The following is an 18,476-nucleotide window of genomic DNA, read 5'->3' as shown; positions in this document are numbered from 1 at the left end:
GGAACACAGATGACGTTTCAAAAGGCCATACAGCTCTAGTGCGACATTACCAGGATGGTCATATTCCAGATTTTCAAAACGTTTCGATTTTGATGTCAGAACCGAATGAGTTTAAGAGAAGAATTCTCGAATCGCTGTGCATTTTGACTAACGACTCAGTTAATTTCAGACGTGATACCGATAGCATAAGCAAAGTGTACCACAATCTGTTGGACATTCGTTTTTCCGATTAAGTTTTTTGTGTTTTTCAATTAAGTTTTTTGAAAGAATTTTTGCGCAAAAAGTAATTTTGTATTTTGACAAAGTGTTGTTCCATAACACTGATTTTTTCTGTTTTCGATGACACTTTTTGACGTGTCTGTTCTCATAAATTTCTTTCGTTTTTGATCTCTCTAAAGAGAAGTTCGAGTAGCTTATTTTCCTACTGGAATTTTTCGTATCAAAAATTTAAGCGTAAGTTTCTTGTCGTTGTTTAAGGACATTCTTTGTTATAAGTTTTACGTTACGAGCAGCAAAATTAGAAATAAGTTTGTTTTTTCTTTGTTAATTTTGCAGAATTCGTATATGCCCTGATGAAGCTATTAAATATTAGCGAAACGTTGGCGTGATAGAAAAAACGTGTTTTTACTTTGACCAGTAGATTAATTTAACATATCCAAAACACCGGATCCCAATAAAAGTCTTAATCTTAGCATTTAGTTCAAAAAAAAGACTGTCGAGAAAATTAGTTTTCAGTTTCCAATTTAAAATTTACCTTACCGGATATATGGCTTTTTATTCGTCAATTTAATTTTGTTTTAATTTGGTAAATTAATTATATTCTCACAGGACTAAATTTAATTAACAACAACATCGATAACAAAAACAAACTTTTATCAAATTTTAATACATTTCTTGCGCATCAAATATGTGAGGAGTGTAAATGGTAAAATTCCTTGGTTTTTCTTACACATAAAAAAATGTTCAGAAATCACGGTTAAATCTCTAGTTGATTATGTTGATTTCATGCAATAACAACATAATCTCTTGAATGAATGTTTCAAATTGGCTGTTACATTGATTATTTTGGTGATGAACAGATTTTAGGTCGAAATTCATTTAAAATTCCAATTATTATTGGGAAAAGTTTGGATATTTTCATTTGATTTTTCTCTCTTTTTGTTATTCTGTTTCAATGATAAAACTGCAAACATAACTTCGTATCTATGATCTACGGTACAAAACGAAAACCCTGAATGGTAAAATGCTACTTAAAGTGGTACGAGTACGAGATGCAAATTTATTTTTGGGTCAAAACTTTGCTTTTGAAGCAATCAAAATGAAAACCAAAAAGAAAACCCGATTGCGATATTAATGTTAGAGATATACTTATAAGGTGCCATTATTACTATTTACTCTAAAACCTACTAAAGTCATCTCGTTTAATAATGTTGTCTGATAAATGCAAGAATTAATATATTTTCCTTAAAATCATCATACACAAGCCAATCCATATAAGTAAATATGTCGTGTAATTGTTATCTTAATTATCTTTTTTTTAGTTTTAAATTTTATTTTGTGTGTTTGTTCTTGAAAGTCTTGCGATTTTACAATTAGCATTGTTTTAAAAATCAAATCGCAAATTACAAATTGACACACTGAACGAGTCAAATGATTTCGCAATTTGTGTGTGTGATTTTCGCGAAAATAAATACAAAATAGAAAAAACGTTTACTGAATTACCACATGTGCGTTTCACGAATTTCACTAATTATATGGTTAGCACGAGTGAGAGCCTGAAAATAAATCAGAGAGAAAGTAAAATTAGATTTTTTTGTTCATCAAATATTTCAATGTCTTGTTAAGGATACAACATCGTTCTCACGCATGAATATTAAATCTCCGTAAAATTTTATTCAATTCATTTGCAACGTAATATTCAAAATTTCCATCGTCTCCCAATGAATTTCAATCGAATTTCTCAAGATTTCAAGGTCGTGAACGGCTTTGTTGTACTTTGTACTTCTATAGACTTGATACAACTGAACCTCTGTTCTAAACAAAGATCTTTGTTTAAATGAAATGTCCCTCAAATCAATAAAATTAGCAATGTTCTTATGAATCAATGACGATTCCAAATTTCAATTCAGGAACTGTTCAAATGAATTTCCGACTTTTCAAGAAAGATTGAAGACGATTTTCTAGATATAAGACGATAATAAGAAAGCCTTGGCGATGAATCGTGTGCGATGGAGGCAATTTGTTGGTGCCTTATGCTCCTCCGCGGAGTAAGACAAGATGATGATGAGACGATAATAAAGAGAAAACTATTTATTAAACAAATGAGAGAAGATTCTACATAAAACGTGTTCAAATCTGAAGGAAGTGCCTGAAGACCTAACAATAGAACATTTTATCGATGCTCGATATTAGAAAAGTTGATTTTAGGAATGGTTACTTGGATTGTGACCACGCAATCACTAAACCAGAAGCTTTTGTCGAATCAGAAACAGCTGAACTTCACCAGCTGATCAAAAAACACACTCTACTTGTTTAATGTACAATCAAAACACATTCTGAACAACATGTTTACTACAGTCATACGTGTTATGTGCGCTGATAGAGAACCTCAACGTATGTATGCACTGTTGTGTGTAGCTTGCCTTTGAATTGTTTTCAATACAAAGGTATTGTCTTTGTCGATCAGCTGGATGTTCAGCTGTTGCTGATTTGGCACAAGCTTCTGGTTTAGTGAGTGTAGCAATAATCAGCAAAAAAAAACTTATTTTGTGTAAAAGCTACACTTATTGATGTGGGGGGAGTACCGATTGAATTCGCTAACGAGTTCAACTATTCAAATCTAAGCCAAATCTCCAAGTCCTAGATCTGTTCCTTTCCCATAGTTAAAAAGAATTTAATGAACTACAACAAGCGACAGAAAATATTTTGTGGCTCACGCGTTTCGTAATCAAATAGTTCAGTCACCATGTAGCAACACAAAGGACACTTTCTTAATCATCCCAATTTTGTTTTCTCCCAATTTCAATTGGTTTTTCTCTTTTTTTACACTTCACTTCCAGCATAGTACTACAGTCCGTTGACTACAATTGACTACAATGAACACGTATAAACAATAATCAACAAAATTGCATTCAAGTTGAGAGAATTCAATAAAGATTCACCCTTCCAATAAACATTGTCTTCACGTACCTTCAACATATCCGAAGCTTCCTTGCGTCGAATGGCCACATGATCGGATTCATTGAGTAATTCTTCGGCCTTCTCCGACTTGTATAAATGCGTCACCAATTCCGATTGAAGATTATCCTTAACGAAATTTACCAAGAAATGCATAATAGCCTTCGGTACCGCGTCCTGAATCGATTTTCGTACAATGTAAAAATACGATTTGATGAGACGTTCTGGAAAAAGCGTCACAGGGTTTAAATGAAGATGACATAATGTGGTCGAGCGGATAATTTAAGTCTTACCGATCACGTCGCAATCTCTTTGTTCCTTGTCCGTCAATTTTCTGGCATTGTTGTTAAGCGGAACATCCGGAAGAAGATTCACTGGTTTCATTGGACTCATGACATTACTGTGGGTCGGTGTGTTACTGGTTGAACTTTCCACACTCTCTGCCATTCTAGCTGGCGGTAAGATATTTGCCAACCAATTCGATGTGGCAGTTTGCACATCATTAATGTGATTCTGTTCAAGAAATAAAAAAAAAATGTTTTTCAATCTCATGAATGCTTTGGTTCGAAGCAACTGCCTCCCATACCTGTATATCGTTTCGTTCTTCAACGTTATTATGATTAACGTGTGGTGACGGGTTACGGTGTGATGAGTGCTGATTTTGCTGTTGTGCCAGTCTTCTTGTTTGCGAGTTTTGGTGATTGTTTTGGTGATTCCACGGTTCCGATAAATTGTCATTTTTCAATAAACTAGGCACAAGCGCTGCATCTTTATGGAAATCAGGATGTTTTGTGTTGATGTACGCTAATTCAATAGCCACAATATTTTCGACCATTGTGTTTGTGTTTGGTAAACGACGACGCAACAGCGATGTAACAACGTCGACGATTTTCTCATGAAGTTTCGGAAATCTGTAAACGAAACAGAGAACAATGAGTGACATTGGTATTTAAATGGAACGGAAGGATCAAAGATGCTCACCGTAACATTTCCTGTTGAACCTCTGTTCCACAATGCTGAATAATCCGTTGCATTTCTTCATGAATCAATTCAACACATCGAAGCGATGGTTCCTCTAAACGGCGAATCTGCCGCTTCACCAACAACTCGAATGACACTTCCGGAACAAATAAAGCCGGTCGTGGGCCAGTAGCATTTCGAATTGCGGTTAAAATGTCCATTTTGGTTAAGCCAGTCAACGGATGAATAGAGTCCAAGGTTCTTCCAAAAGTTTCGTGAAATATGTAGCATATCCGTGCACCACCACACAATTCTGTCGTTTCGATATTACGAGCAGTACCCTCGATGGTCGCGCAGTACGAACTGGAGAATTTTGTGATGATTTGCAAAAGAGTTTGACTTTTGTCCGTGACATTCTCGCCGTACGAATTGAGTAACGATTGGAACTGCGATATCATCACATTGACTCTTGTCTGAAACCATGAAAAATTGAACGAATTATTTCCCACCAATAATTGGGTATAATTGACACGGAACCTACCTTGAGATCTGGTAAGCAATCACGAATATGATGCATGAGCAATCTGTTTAATGTTTTTGCTAAATACTGGGTACCATTACGCGTGGCCAGTGACGGATACTTTCTCTGCAAGTAGCCAGCCTCATCCTTAAGTTGATCCGTAATCGATTTGTTGTCTTTGATATCCTGTTGAGATCTGTTCACAACTCCGATAATACCGAGCTTAACCGGAATAACTCTGCCGCACAATATGTCAATGGCATCCGTTCCAGCATCCATGAGATCAAGTTTCGTTACAACAGCCAATGTTCGACGACCGTCCGGATCCACATCCTTAGCCAACTTTAAGCTTTCGCTTGTGGCCATATCCGTATTAGCAGCCGTGACGGCTAAAATGATTGAATTCGGATTCTCGATGTGTCGAACTAATAAATCTTTTATTTGATTTTCGATGTCCTCCGGCTGATCACCAACTGGCACTTTTGTCATTCCCGGCAAATCAACCAACGTCAAATTCACCACATGCGTTGAGTAAATTTTCAGATTTATCGGTTCGGGGCAAATGCCTTTGTTACTGCCAGCCATTCGATCTGTTTCTCTTTCGATTTCGAGGCGTATTTCATCGAAATCGGTGAAAGTCTTATTCTTTGCATGAAGAAAGTTACCCCATTCTTCAACGTTTACCGTTCCTGTAATAAATAGACAATAATTAGGAGGAGCAGAAGTGATTGTCTCAGTTTTAACTGTAAAACCACATAACGAATGGATTGGAAAATCATTATTCTGGGATTTCAAAAAATTTGTTTAAATAAAATTGGGTCAAACCTTGTTCCGACGATCTGTGAACCTTATCATCGAGTGGGCAATAGATTAATTGAAGTACCAAAGGTCTTCTCGTTACGATTCCAGTACCACGCGGAAGAAATGAGCGGCCCACAATACTTTCGATTACAGAACTTTTGCCGGAACTCTGTGAAATCGAAATCAATATCGGTAAAATCAATAAATAATTAAAATGAAGAAAATCGAACGAAAACAATTTTTTACGACGAAGCAAAAATTTACTTCATTAGAGCCGCTATTTACATCAGAAAACAACAACTGAATAGCTGATTCATTTTAATCTACTAAAGGAATTCAATGACACAGTGAGAATAATCGATACAAAGAAATGTGCAAAAAAAACACAATCCAGTGTTCTAATCGCATAAATCTCGTAACGATGTGAATGACAAATTTATTTGCCAAAAATTATTTTTAATTATAAACGCAAACCATAAATCTGATCCGGTTGCATGTAAGTTACATAATTTCCAAATATAAATTAGGGTTAAGATTGGTCGATTTTTCTTCATATTGAAAAACGCAGCGACTGTTCAACGGATTCGAGTGAAATAAATTATTCGATTGGAAAACTCTTACCTGACTGCCCAAGACAACGATTTGAGGTAACTGTATTGAATCGGAACCTACTGTGTTGAAAACATCCTGCAATTTATTAATTACTGGAATTAACGCTTCCATTTTGCTTATTAAAAAATAAAAACTCAAAGCCACTAATAAAAAAGGTGGCTAGCCTTTTCGCTGTGTGATTATTAAATATACTGTACTGGCGCGACTGCTGCGAGGATGACATACACATTTCGCTAAGTTTTTACATTTCATTGCGAAAGGGAGTTACAATGCAACGTATCTTCAAATTTTTTAAATATCGCGTAAAGTTATCTTGGATAACATCAACTTCGCTCATAGAGTTCCACTCCTGGGTCATTTATCTCAAAGCATATACACACTGAAGGTAATGCAGACCCTCAGCGGATCAGAGAAATTACGGATCCAAACTTTCAGGTGAATTCATTTTCGTATGTTGTCTATTTTAGACTTGTGCAACATAACGGCCCTAAATCCTTCCAATTCACAACTCAATACAACTTGACGCCAACGAATTTTATATGTATGCAACATATCGCCGCTAAATCGTTCCAAATTCACCACTAGATGCAACTTGACGCAAAAGAGTTCCAATACGTGTGCAACATGACGGAGCTAAAATTCACCTGAAAGTTTGGATCCGTGTGTAACTGTGGATTTGCATTACCTTCAGTGTTTATATACTTTGATTTATCTATGGTCTTTCAATCACATATTTCTAACGAAAATATTTTTAAACACTGATTAAACAGAGAATTCGTCAACATACGTCCAGTATATGTATGAAATGGCTAGCAGACAACTTCATTTCTGCCTTACTTCGGATATGTATATTCCAACGTCTGACATCTATATAGAAAGTAACACGAATAGTCACGAGCAGTATTTGTGTATGATTATACGACGGACATGTACAATATACATATCCGAAGTAAGGCATAATATAAATGAAGTTGCCTGACAGCCATTTCACTTGGACGAATGTTGACGATTTTTTTTCAGTGTATGATTGAGTTCTGGGCGTATGTGTCATACGCGTATAAGTGGTATAAGTTAAATCGTTTTCGTTCACAACGATTCATAGATTGTGGAAATTGTTATCGTCACTACCGCAAAAACCAGCGATGGCACTGATGGTCGGTCTTTTGAGATACGAAATTTTAAAATCAAAATCATTTGTTAAGTGTCCATTCCACTCAACAAAACTGTGTGAGAGAGCCGTGAGAGAACAAGCTGTCAAATAAACAAAGAAACTTTTTTGGTAAGAGGAAACTAAGAATTAGGAAAATCAATTCGATCACATTGTCCACGAAAATATTGTTCGGATAAGTGACAGAAATAACCAATAAATTAAGATTGGCTCACCTAGTTTGTGTATATTACGTAGGTGGAAGCACGGGGTTTCAGGGGGTCTCGAACATTTAGTTTTTTCATGTTGCAGATATTGCAGTGTCAAATTCTGTTCAAGATGTGACATATTTGCAAGGTATTGGCCTTTTTCACAAAGTATAATCAGCGTAACCTTCTTAAAAAGAATCTTGAATCTGACAAGAGCACGTGTGCCAACGTGTAAAAAACAAATGTTCAAGACCCCCTGCTGAACCGTGGCGATTCTCTTGTCAAACGGACAGTAAATAAACAAATTTCATCATTTATCGTCAATCATTGAGAGTCATGTGAAATAGTGCTCAAAACCACAGTCTATTGCGAGAGCAAAAAGTCATTGAGTTACAATAGTAAATTTTAAGACCGACCTGCATTGTAAATGCCACATTCGTTTGCGAACAAAACGTCATCGGTATATGTTTCGAATTTCTCGCCGACTGTAAGTAGTGTTTACGGAATTTACGGAGTTTTTTACGAATTATTTTCATAAAATTATTATGGATGAAACATCGAAACGAGGTAAAGGAAGGGGTCGAGGTCGTGGAAGAGGACGGGGTACACGTAAACAAACAGTTAAAGCTAGTCGTGAGCCGGAATCAGTCCAGCCTACTCAGCATGAAGAGCCTATCGAAAGTGAAGCCGTCAAAACACAACAACCGAAAGAGGAAGAAAAGGAGAATGAGATCATCACTCCAGTGGCTCCAACCAGTAAGATTTACATGATTTTTCTGATTCCTTTATTGAGAACAAAAATTACTTTTTTAGTTGATATGGAGTCCGATATCTCCCAATTAGAAGTGACAACGTTTACTACACTATCGAGTCGAGGACCTCCGGAACCAATGACAAAACTTAAATGGAACCATAAAGTATCGTTGATTGGAGAGAAAGTACTCAATCCAATGATCCATTGCTGCGATCAATGTGAGAAGCCCATTCTCATCTACGGCCGAATGATTCCATGCAAGCATGTCTTTTGCTTGAAATGTGCAAGAGAAGAGCCGCACAAGATGTGCCCGCGATGTAAAGAAAAAGTGGTCCGTGTGGAACAGTCCGGTTTGGGAACAGTGTTTATGTGCAGTCACGGTGGTACTCGATATGGAAATACCGGATGCAGACGAACCTATTTGTCACAAAGAGACTTGCAAGCTCACATCAATCACCGTCACGTTAATAGTAACGCCGAAAATAAGCAACAACCTGAGACCAAAACTAGCAACACTGTTCAGAGAAAGCCAGTTGAACAGCCAACTAGCCGACAGAATGTCAGGCAGCCGGCACAGTTCTCGTCTTCAATATCATCTACAGCTCCATCGTCTACAGCTTCCAATTCGACCGTTTCACGGAATAGCACGATGCCTCCGGCAGTTTTACAAGACAATTCATTGCAATCACAGCCACAGCAACAACAGCAACAGATGATGCCTACAATGATGGGTAACGTTCATCAACAGCCTCAAATGGCGGCTGTACCGGAAATGTACTATGCATCAATGACCCAGCAGCAACAATATGGAGGATATGCAAATGCAGGACAACAACAGAATCCATCGCAAATGCAACCGAACTACGGATCAATGCATCAACCACCGAATCCTGGAATGTCAATGATGATGGCCCAGCAAGCGGTTCCAGTGCATATGAGTCGACCACCTCCGCCACAAGGTCCTGCTTACTTTTCGCAATACGGCCAATACGGACAAATGCCGCAGCATTATCCGAACTCAAGGCAATATGAGCAGCAGAATTTCAATGCACCTCCGAACGCACCACAATGGAATCAACAACAATACTACAGATGAATGAGAGAGTGCCTCGAAGATATTCTTCGCCAGGAAGTATGATGAATTTGGGCCGGATGTTTAATTGGATTGATTGACGAATTTACGATGAAAAGATTGTGGCGTGTGGTGTTAATCGGCGATGAAGATTAAACGTGAAAAACGGTTTACCATCCGGCTTAGATGTGATGCTAAAATTGAATATGGACTGTGCGATCGTAATACTGACGGAAATGTGTTGTTAAATTGAATTTTATTTTAATTGAAAATATAAAACCGTACAAATAAACATCGGCATATGATTGTATACAAACGACCTTTACTAGCAGAAGTTGCCAATAGTTCTATTCCTAATGGATCTTCTTTGTCTGGCTAATTCATTGCTTATTTTCGGAATGCTAAATCACTAGAAATTCAGGCAAAGTAAGGTACAAAATTGGTTAAAATGCTCGAATCAACATGCCGATTATACGCTAAAAAAGAAATTCCTAAACAATGATAAAAATGCAACAAACTCTATCCCAACAATTTGTAAAAAATATCGTTAGTCGATGGGCTAAGTGTATTGTCTTATGTTTAGTCTGAATCGGATGATATGCTGTCCGCGAACTTGCGACCACCATTCGTTTCTCTACGTGAACCAATTTTACCGCGGTAGATAACCGCATTTTTGTCCGTCTCTTGAATTTTGACTTCATACAGCAGTTCGGGTGAAGGAAGTCTCGTCTTTAAATGGTCGAAAATGTACACAGCAACATTTTCTGTTGTGCTTGGCTAAATTTGAAAAAAGAAGGAAAAAGAAATCGTTTTATTGGGGGTAAAGTGTGACTTTTCAATGGTTTGGTTATTACTTACCACATTTTGAAAGTAACTAACGTCCTTGTCTAAGTTTTTGTGGTCCAATCTCTTCATAATTACGTTGTCCATATGTTCTTTCAGGTCAGTTATATTCATTACCATGCCAGTATTTTTATCAATTGGCCCGCGGATCGTGACCTCGACTGTAGTAAAGTCATAAAAAATTAGAGAGATAGGAACTCATTTAAAGAAGTAGCTGGAAATGGTGAGCATTTTCGAAAATATTCTTTTGTTGTCCGGGTCTCCTACCAGCCGCAAGGTTTTCTTTTAAATAACAATACAAAAATGTTGAGAAAGTCTGCAAATTGGTGATGGTTTGTTCCGGCAATCAGTCAGTTTTTTTTTATGATTACGTTAATGGCATGGCGTTATTGCCTATCGCTTGTGGTCTGAGATCAAATCCAATTATTTTTTGCCGAGAATATAATTTACGATTCAAAGCAGAAAAATACGTAAAAAACGAAATTATATCATACGCTTATATCGCATTGTTATTATAACATTGGACCTGTAGTTACACGAGCGCCATTTTTAGAGAATTCGTTTATTAATGTATTTGAATTTTAAGATCCGGTGATAAGGATGAAAATCATAGTGTTCGTTCATTGTGTTCGTAAACAATATGTCAGTTTGGACTGATGTGTACATGCTTTTACAACCATTCAGGTACAAATAACCTAAGTAGTTAAACAAATTCTCTTGTCTAGGTATAATTCACGGTGTGCCTGAACCAAATTTAATCAAAAAATTTTGTACCTCTGATTTCTCTTCGTATTTCACTTTTTTGGGTCATAACAAACAACTTTTGTTCGAAGGGTAGAGTGGCGCTGTGGGCGATTTTCGAAATATTGTATTTGTGTTTCATCGATTTCCATACATTTTTACCAGGTACGTGAAAGTGGCGAAATCTCCTCATAGATAAATGAAATTTGTTGATTGAATATTTCGTGGACACAAATAAACCATTTTATTGTATGGCGAAATTTTTTTTATTAAATTTGGTCCAGGCACACCGTGAATTAGTCTTAGTCTCAAATAGATCAGTGTCAAATAGCGGTTTTTTCTCTCAAAAAGTGTCAAATGAGTTGTCGATTTCACAAAGCTAACCTCAAAAGATGTTTCGTTCACAGAGCCGCCCCTTGAAATGTATGAAAATTTGTGTGGCATCTCACCATCCAATACTTTTTTTGTTCGATTTGAGGTTAGCTTTGTGAAAATGACAACTTATTTGACAGCTCAAACGACATTGACAATAATCTATTAAATTGCAACCAGAAGAAGCTACAATATATCAGGTATGGCAACGTCACACTTTTTGTCTGAACATAGAAAAAGGTTGCATGGAGTACATATACATAGAGTTAGATTGGAAATAATGTTTGGAAAATGAAAGAGATTTTAGAACTCTAATTTTTGTGATAAGTCCGTTTCATTCATCATTTTGCATTATTCACACTCTGAATTTAACTTTGAACTCTTACTCATTCTACAATGCAATTAAGTCAGCACATCATCACAGATAGGAAACAAATTAAATTAATTAAGTTTTGTTTACACAGAAAGTTATTGCAACTTGGCGATACTGATAAGAACAGATATTTATAATAAAATGTTTCCCTCGTTCCTAATGCCGGCTTTATCATGTGTCGTTGTTTAAGAGGGCAGACTAGGTGTGAAGTAGGCTATATATTGAAAAATTGGTTTTAAAATTAATGTAGACCATTTAATGAAAATCTGTTCCAGCAATTAGATGAGCAATATGTTTATCTATCTCTAAAAAATGAAAAACGATTTACAATAAGCAGCAGTTGGAAGAAAACCGATTTCCAAAATATGAACGTCGCTTAAAGTTAGGCTATGCAATATTTTTTTGGAAATCGGTTTTCTTCCAACTGTTGCTTATTGTAAATCGTTTTTCATTTTTTAGAGATAGATAAACATATTGCTCATCTAATTGCTGGAACAGATTTTCATTAAATGGTCTACATTAATTTTAAAACCAATTTTTCAATATATAGCCTACTTCACACCTAGTCTGCCCTCTTAAAGAAAAAGAAAGCAAAGGGAAATTATGGCAACGAGTGCAATCAACTGGAAACACTCATAATATTGAAAACTGAAATCTATATAGTTTTCGAGCCATAAAAATCGATTCTAATATCCCTCGAAATTTTTATTGATTTTTGTATTTATTATATATACTGGCAATATATTTCTACAGTCAACATCGAAGCAAATACTTCAAATAAATTAATTATGAAATTTCCCAAAGTGATCAGTTAACCAACAAAACCCACAATCAGTTAACCAAAACGAGAAGGATTTCAACCTAAATAAAAACCTGCAATTTCCTTGAAGACAATTATATTGCCTATACTACCGCACCACGTGTAACTGTGTTTCTACTTTTTTATAGTTATATGAAATGCCAGCTACACACAGCACATTAATTTATGACTATGTCTATTTACCGTTATAATTATGTCCATGTCCATTCAGATTGTTACATTTTCCATAAATTTGCTCATTAACGGCATCGCTCAGCATCGGACTGAAAAATGACCAAATTCGACATAATTCGAGTCTAATTTTGTCAAACGAAAATTTCACTACACGAACCTATGCAAACGGTGGCACGCACTGAAACACTCCTTTCGTGTTAAATAGGCTATCGGTGTGGTCTGCATGGTTTCACTTCAATAATAGAACTGAAATATTGAATTCGGAAAACTTGAGTAGCATACGACCGAATAGCGAAACAAAGTGTTCCTCTTACATTTGTTGATTGTATGTAAATAAATATCTCTCTAGATGAATTGCACACAATCTATGGAATTATGGATTATTACGACGCAAAGATTTGTTCTTCTGTTTTGCGTTCGTTTGATAATTAATTTTATGCAGACACAGACAACTGGCGTTCAATTAAATTCTATTTTAATGTAGGCTATCTAGCCAAGGCAGAGTACAAAATACACTCAATTTGAAAAATTGATAATTTTGTTGTACATTTAGGTACTTAGTTGTTTTTTTTTCTTCTCTCGTTTTTACTGCGGAGAGAGGTTATCTATGGAATGATAAAAATTGAACCGAATCAACCGAATGTATTTCAAGTATTTCCAGGTGGTTGAAAAACAAACAACACTTCTCAAATCGAGCAGAAAATGTAATTAATTACTGGTAATGGGATACGTGTTTATTTATTTTTGTTTATTATGGACGAGTCACAAAAAAGAGAAATAATAAGCGCGAGTGTGATGCGAAAGTTGATGTTACGAAATGCGACGACGGATAATGTCAGATCAGTGTTGCAAGCGAACCTGGAAACAGCCGAGAGCACGTCTTAACCGTCTTAACAAAATTGAGATGAGTGTGTGGGAATTTTTCTTTGGATATTCTCTACGGTAAAGACTTTTAGATAGGCCGGGGGTGGAGAATTAACTTAATGGGTATTTTAAGATTTAGCTAGAACTTCTTTTTTCGAAAAGGGAATTAATCTCACGCACATCTGGCATTTTGAAAGTAATTGCAATTTTGAACTCACACACCTGGGGAACCGAAGAAAGTAGTCGGAAGATTTAGCTAGAACTTCTTTTTTCGAACAGGGAACGAATCTCACGCACATCTGGCATTTTGAAAGTAATGTAATTGCAATTTTGAACTCACACAGCTGGGGAACCGAAGAAAGTTGTCGGCTTTGTCGAGTCGGAGGAAATCGGGCACGTTGTACATTTTTCGATTTAATTTTTCCCTACTTTGTGCAGGAATCGAGCGGTTGATGGATATCCACAACTTATGTCATAGTGCTTGGTTCAGATGCTATGCTTTTACTGTATAAAAACGTAAACATAGCTAGAGTTGAACAATATAACAAAATAAAGATAATGTTTGAGTGGTGATAACGACGATGATAACATTTTTAACGTATTATATTACTTCAGTCTTTGCATCTTTCACCTAACTAATAGTTCGACAAGATATGGCATCGTCTGATTTTTGTTTAGTTAATATTGAAAATGGGCCGGTTAGAGGCCTCAAAACAAAGAACCTGTTCGCATCGGAGTACTATAGTTTTCGTGGTATGCCCTATATGAAAGCTCCACTCGGAAAACTTCGATTTAGGGAAGCGGAAAGTCCTGAAAATTGGACTGATGCATTCGATGCAACACAAGAAGGTCCTAGCTATTGCATGACTGACTTTATGACAGGGTTGCAAGACGGACAAGAGAATAGTGGAACGATTAACATTTACACCAGAAATATGCAGCCGAAGGAACTACATCCGGTTATGATTTGGGTGAGTATTATTCACTGTAAATTTCTGATTACAAATGATAAAATACGAGCATATAGATCCACGGGGGTGGTTACTGCCGAGGCTCAAGCCGAACGGATTTGTATGGACCAGATTACATAATAGAAAAGAATGTTGTGTTGGTATCCTTTAATTATCGTCTTGGAGCTATAGGGTTTTTAAGTCTAGATGACGAGAGTCTGAAAGTTCCTGGAAATGTGGGTCTTAAGGATCAAATTTTCGCTCTAAAATGGATCCAAAGAAATATACATAACTTTGGAGGTGATAAGAAACGGTGCACGATATTTGGCGAATCCGTAAGAATCGAATTTTGCTTAACTTATGACTTTTTTGTTCTTCTTATTCATTTATAACTTCAGGCTGGAGGAGCATCTGTTAACTTTTTAACGATAACGCCACAATCGGAAGGACTATTTCAACGGGCTATAATTATGTCGGGATCAGTATTTAACCGAACTTGGTCATTGGCAAGACGAAATAAACAAGCACAACGATTGGCTGAAATTCTTGGGTGGAAAGGGGACCCACAAAATGAAAAGGAAATTTTAGAGTTTCTCGAAACCATTCCAGCTTTCGAACTGGACAATGCTTCCAGGACTTTGATGAGTTTTGAAGAGCAGTACGGTTTCGGAATAATGGTTCCATTCGCACCGGTTGTTGAACCATATGAGACGACAAACTGTTTTATTTCCAAGGAACCGATTGAAATGGCCCGTGAAGCTTGGTCAAATTCAATAGATATAATCGTAATGGGTACATCCTTTGAAGGGCTGCTGAGGGCTTTCATCGAAGAAGAAAAAGCTTACGAATTACTGCAGACGCCAGGCTATTTCGCACCTCTAAATGATTTGAATTTAAAGTCTGATGACGAAGAAGCTTCTAAATTTGGAACAAGAATCAGGGATCTGTACTACGGTAGCGCATTACCTTCGATTGAGAATCAAGAACAATATTTGAGGGTATGTGTGAAAACGAAACCGATTCACTGCAAGTGCTCATTTCGACCTGAATTTTTCAGTTCAGTTCGGATTTTCATTTTTGGCACGGTCTGCATCGTTTGCTGCAGTCACGTTCGAAGTATTCTTCAGCTAGCACATACTTGCTGCGATTTGATGTTGACGCTGAATTGAACATGTTCAAGGCCTTAAAGAAAACTCAACACTACCGAGGAGCATGTCACGCTGATGACATATTTTATTTGTTTACAACGAACTACCACACTCCTCCATCGTTTGATTCGAGGGAATTTAAGACTATTCAGAGAATGGTTGGAATTTTCACTGGTTTCGCAATCAGCGGCAATCCAAACTGCGAGGAAGTATCGAATTTGAAGATAAAGCCGTACGGTGAAACTAATTCTTTCAAATGTATTAACATTACCGAGAACAATGTAACTGAAATCGAACTTCCCGAAATCAATAGGATGAAGGTCTGGGACTCCGTTTATGAAGAACTTCAAGTTCCAATGTATTGAAAAATAAATAACGAAGGGGTCTTTTCTGATTATTTTCTTGAATTGAACCAGAATTGACACCATATTCTTCATTTCTTTTTAGCCCCGTACGAAGTACTGGGGGCTTATAAGATTAATATGCCGTTTGTAACACGTCGAATTGGAAGCAGACAGTAAGGGCAAAGCATTTGGTTATTTTCATAGATGACGAATCCGCAATAAAAAAAATGTCCGTCCGTCCGTCCGTCTGTGACCCCTCTAGCTTGAGCAAATCACAACCTTTTTTCAAAATTATTTTTTTCCCCGATTGGTATCGACAAAAGTAAGGTCAAGTTCGAAAATGGGCATGGTAGGGTCGGCCCTTCCAGAGCTAGGGCCCTATAGGTGTTTTTCAGTCTTTCGACGATATCTACCGAAATACGCACGCAATAGCTGCTTGTGATATATTAAATGAAAGGTATTGACGAGTAGAACAAAGTTGCTGAACATTGTTTTTGTGTAGGATGCAACGCGAGCTTGTTGGGAGGGCTCAAAGGTCGTTACTCGGCCCTAAGTGTTTTTTTCCACATAAATCGAGTAAATCTCATCCGATTTTGCCAGATTTAGTTTTTTATGGAAGGTAATTGAATACCGAAAAGAACGTGTCGAAAAAAGTTTCAAATTTGGGCCCTTGGACTAAGGCCGCTACTCGGCCCTAAGTGTTTTTTGGACATAAATCGAGTAAATCTCATCCGATTTTGCTCGTTTTTGTTTCATTTGAGAGATAATTGAATGCCGAATAGAATGATGGCAAAAAAGTTTCAAATTTGGACCCTTGCACTAAGGCCGCTTCTTCTTCTTCTTCTTTTTCAGCCTGTTTCTGTCCACTGCTGGACGTAGGCCTCCCCAATTCTTTTCCATTCCGAACGATTAGTTGCCACTTGTTGCCAATTTGCGCCTGCAATTCTCTTTATACCATTACTCCATCTCTCTGGTGATCTACCTCTAGGTCGTGTTTTAGGTGGTCTCCAGTTCATGATCTTTTTGGTCCAACGTTCGTCCGTCCTTCTTGCAATATGTCCCGCCCAGCTCCACTTTAAAGATGCTATTCTTTCCATGACATCAACGACTTTTGTTTGTTGTCGAATCCATTGATTTGTCATTCTATCTCTGAGCGTAATTCCAAGCATACTTCGTTCCATAGCTCTTTGTGCCACTCTTAATTTATTTTCGGAAGCTTTTGTTAACGTTAACGTTTCCGCTCCATATGTGAGCACAGGAAGGACACACGTATCGAACGCTTTACGTTTCAGACTATTGTTCATTTTGCTTTTGAAAATTAGCCTGAGTTTTCCGAACACTGCCCATCAGGGCCTACTTTTTAGAAACTTTTAGAGAAAATCGAGAAATTCAAGAAACTTTGAGAAATTCAAGAAACTTCGAGAAATTCAAGAAATTTCGAGAAATATTTCTTGAATTTCTCAAAGTTTCTTGAATTTCTCGAATTCAAGAAATTCCAGAAAATTCGAGAAACTTCGAGAAATTCAAGAAATTTCAAGAAACTAATTTCTCAAGTTTCTTGAAGTTTCTCGAATTTCTCGAATTCGAGAAAATTCAAGAAATTCGAGAAATTTCGAGAAATTCAAGAAATAAGTTTCCAAAAGGTAGGCACTGCTGCCCATGCAATACCAATTCTACGTTTTATTTCTGCAATTTGGTTGTCTAGACCCAACTTCAATTTGTGACCTAGGTACACATAACTGTCGACTCTTTCAATGACAGTATCACCGATTTTAATGTCTCTGTCGTCGTCAACGTTTGTCATGATTTTCGTTTTCGACAAATTCATCTTGAGGCCGACTTTGTTTGACTCCTCATTCAGCTGTTGCAACATAATTTGCGCCTGATCTAGATCAGCTGCCATCAGGGAGATGTCATCTGCGAAACGGATATTACTCAGGTACTCTCAAGAATCGATGTGAATAACTTAGGTGATATGGTGTCACCCTGTCGTACACCTCTGCCAATTCTGAATTCTTCAGTGCTTTTATGAAGTTTTATACACGCCGCTACTCGGCCCTAAGTGTTTTTTGCACATAAATCGAGTAAATCTCATCCGATTTTGCTAGATTTAGTTTTTTATGGAAGGTAATTGAATACCGAAAATAACGTGGCGAAAAAAGTTTCAAATTTGGGCCCTTGGACTAAGGCCGGTACTCGGCCCTAAGTGTTTTTTGCACATAAATCGAGTAAATCTCATCCGATTTTGCTAGATTTTGTTTCATTTGAGAGATAATTGAATGCCGAATAGAATTATGGCAAAAAAAAGTTTCAAATTTGGGCCCTTGGACTAAGGCCGCTACTCGGTCCTAAGTGTTTTTTGCACATAAATCGAGTAAATCTCATCCGATTTTGCTAGATTTAGTCTTTTATGGAAGGTAATTGAATACCGAAAAGAACGTGGCGAAAAAAGTTTAAAATTTGGGCCTTTGGACTAAGGCCGCTACTCGGCCCTAAGTGTTTTTTGCACATAAATCGAGTAAATCTCATCCGATTTTGCTAGATCTAGTTATTTATGGAAGGTAATTGAATATCGAAAAGAACGTGGCGAAAAAA

General features: G+C 36.9%; 4 protein-coding genes and 1 long non-coding RNA gene across 6 annotated transcripts; 3 read left to right on the top strand and 2 right to left on the bottom strand.

The window, feature by feature from the left end:
* Positions 1 to 800: 800 nt before the first annotated feature.
* Positions 801 to 6,293, bottom strand: LOC119075654 (dynamin-1-like protein). The gene is made up of 8 exons (XM_037182152.1): positions 6,080 to 6,293; positions 5,483 to 5,627; positions 4,679 to 5,346; positions 4,159 to 4,610; positions 3,764 to 4,088; positions 3,471 to 3,690; positions 3,190 to 3,401; positions 801 to 1,775 (listed from the first exon to the last, which is right to left on the bottom strand). The coding sequence occupies exons 1-8, from the start codon at positions 6,179 to 6,181 to the stop codon at positions 1,719 to 1,721; spliced, it is 2,181 nt and encodes a 726-aa protein (XP_037038047.1). The 5' UTR covers positions 6,182 to 6,293; the 3' UTR covers positions 801 to 1,718.
* LOC119075681 lies at positions 5,634 to 6,197 on the top strand. The gene is made up of 2 exons (XR_005087431.1): positions 5,634 to 5,954; positions 6,027 to 6,197. It is a non-coding gene; the product is annotated as an uncharacterized LOC119075681 (long non-coding RNA).
* A 1,530-nt stretch (positions 6,294 to 7,823) lies between the features above and the next one.
* LOC119075666 (E3 ubiquitin-protein ligase Hakai) lies at positions 7,824 to 9,826 on the top strand. Its single transcript, XM_037182178.1, has 2 exons — positions 7,824 to 8,182; positions 8,240 to 9,826. Exons 1-2 carry the CDS (start codon positions 7,972 to 7,974, stop codon positions 9,274 to 9,276), a joined length of 1,248 nt encoding a protein of 415 aa, XP_037038073.1. The 5' UTR covers positions 7,824 to 7,971; the 3' UTR covers positions 9,277 to 9,826.
* LOC119075676 (6-pyruvoyl tetrahydrobiopterin synthase) lies at positions 9,492 to 13,279 on the bottom strand. 2 transcript variants are annotated; one of them, XM_037182194.1, is made up of 5 exons: positions 12,890 to 13,279; positions 12,733 to 12,829; positions 12,585 to 12,664; positions 10,111 to 10,256; positions 9,492 to 10,029 (listed from the first exon to the last, which is right to left on the bottom strand). In XM_037182194.1, the coding sequence occupies exons 2-5, from the start codon at positions 12,798 to 12,800 to the stop codon at positions 9,832 to 9,834; spliced, it is 492 nt and encodes a 163-aa protein (XP_037038089.1). In that variant the 5' UTR covers positions 12,801 to 12,829; positions 12,890 to 13,279; the 3' UTR covers positions 9,492 to 9,831. The 2 variants fall into 2 exon arrangements, with proteins under 2 accessions (XP_037038089.1, XP_037038090.1); XM_037182195.1 differs by having other exon boundaries at positions 12,733 to 12,821.
* Positions 13,280 to 13,947: 668 nt separating this feature from the next.
* Positions 13,948 to 15,931, top strand: LOC119075660 (esterase B1-like). Its single transcript, XM_037182169.1, has 4 exons — positions 13,948 to 14,410; positions 14,467 to 14,724; positions 14,788 to 15,387; positions 15,447 to 15,931. Exons 1-4 carry the CDS (start codon positions 14,093 to 14,095, stop codon positions 15,900 to 15,902), a joined length of 1,632 nt encoding a protein of 543 aa, XP_037038064.1. The 5' UTR covers positions 13,948 to 14,092; the 3' UTR covers positions 15,903 to 15,931.
* The last annotated feature ends 2,545 nt before the right edge of the window (positions 15,932 to 18,476 follow it).

This window comes from Bradysia coprophila, unplaced genomic scaffold, assembly GCF_014529535.1.
Source record: "Bradysia coprophila strain Holo2 unplaced genomic scaffold, BU_Bcop_v1 contig_232, whole genome shotgun sequence".
NCBI classification, from domain to species: domain Eukaryota; kingdom Metazoa; phylum Arthropoda; class Insecta; order Diptera; family Sciaridae; genus Bradysia; species Bradysia coprophila.
Note: the sequence above shows the minus strand (reverse complement) of the source record. Positions and strands in the feature narration are given on the sequence as shown.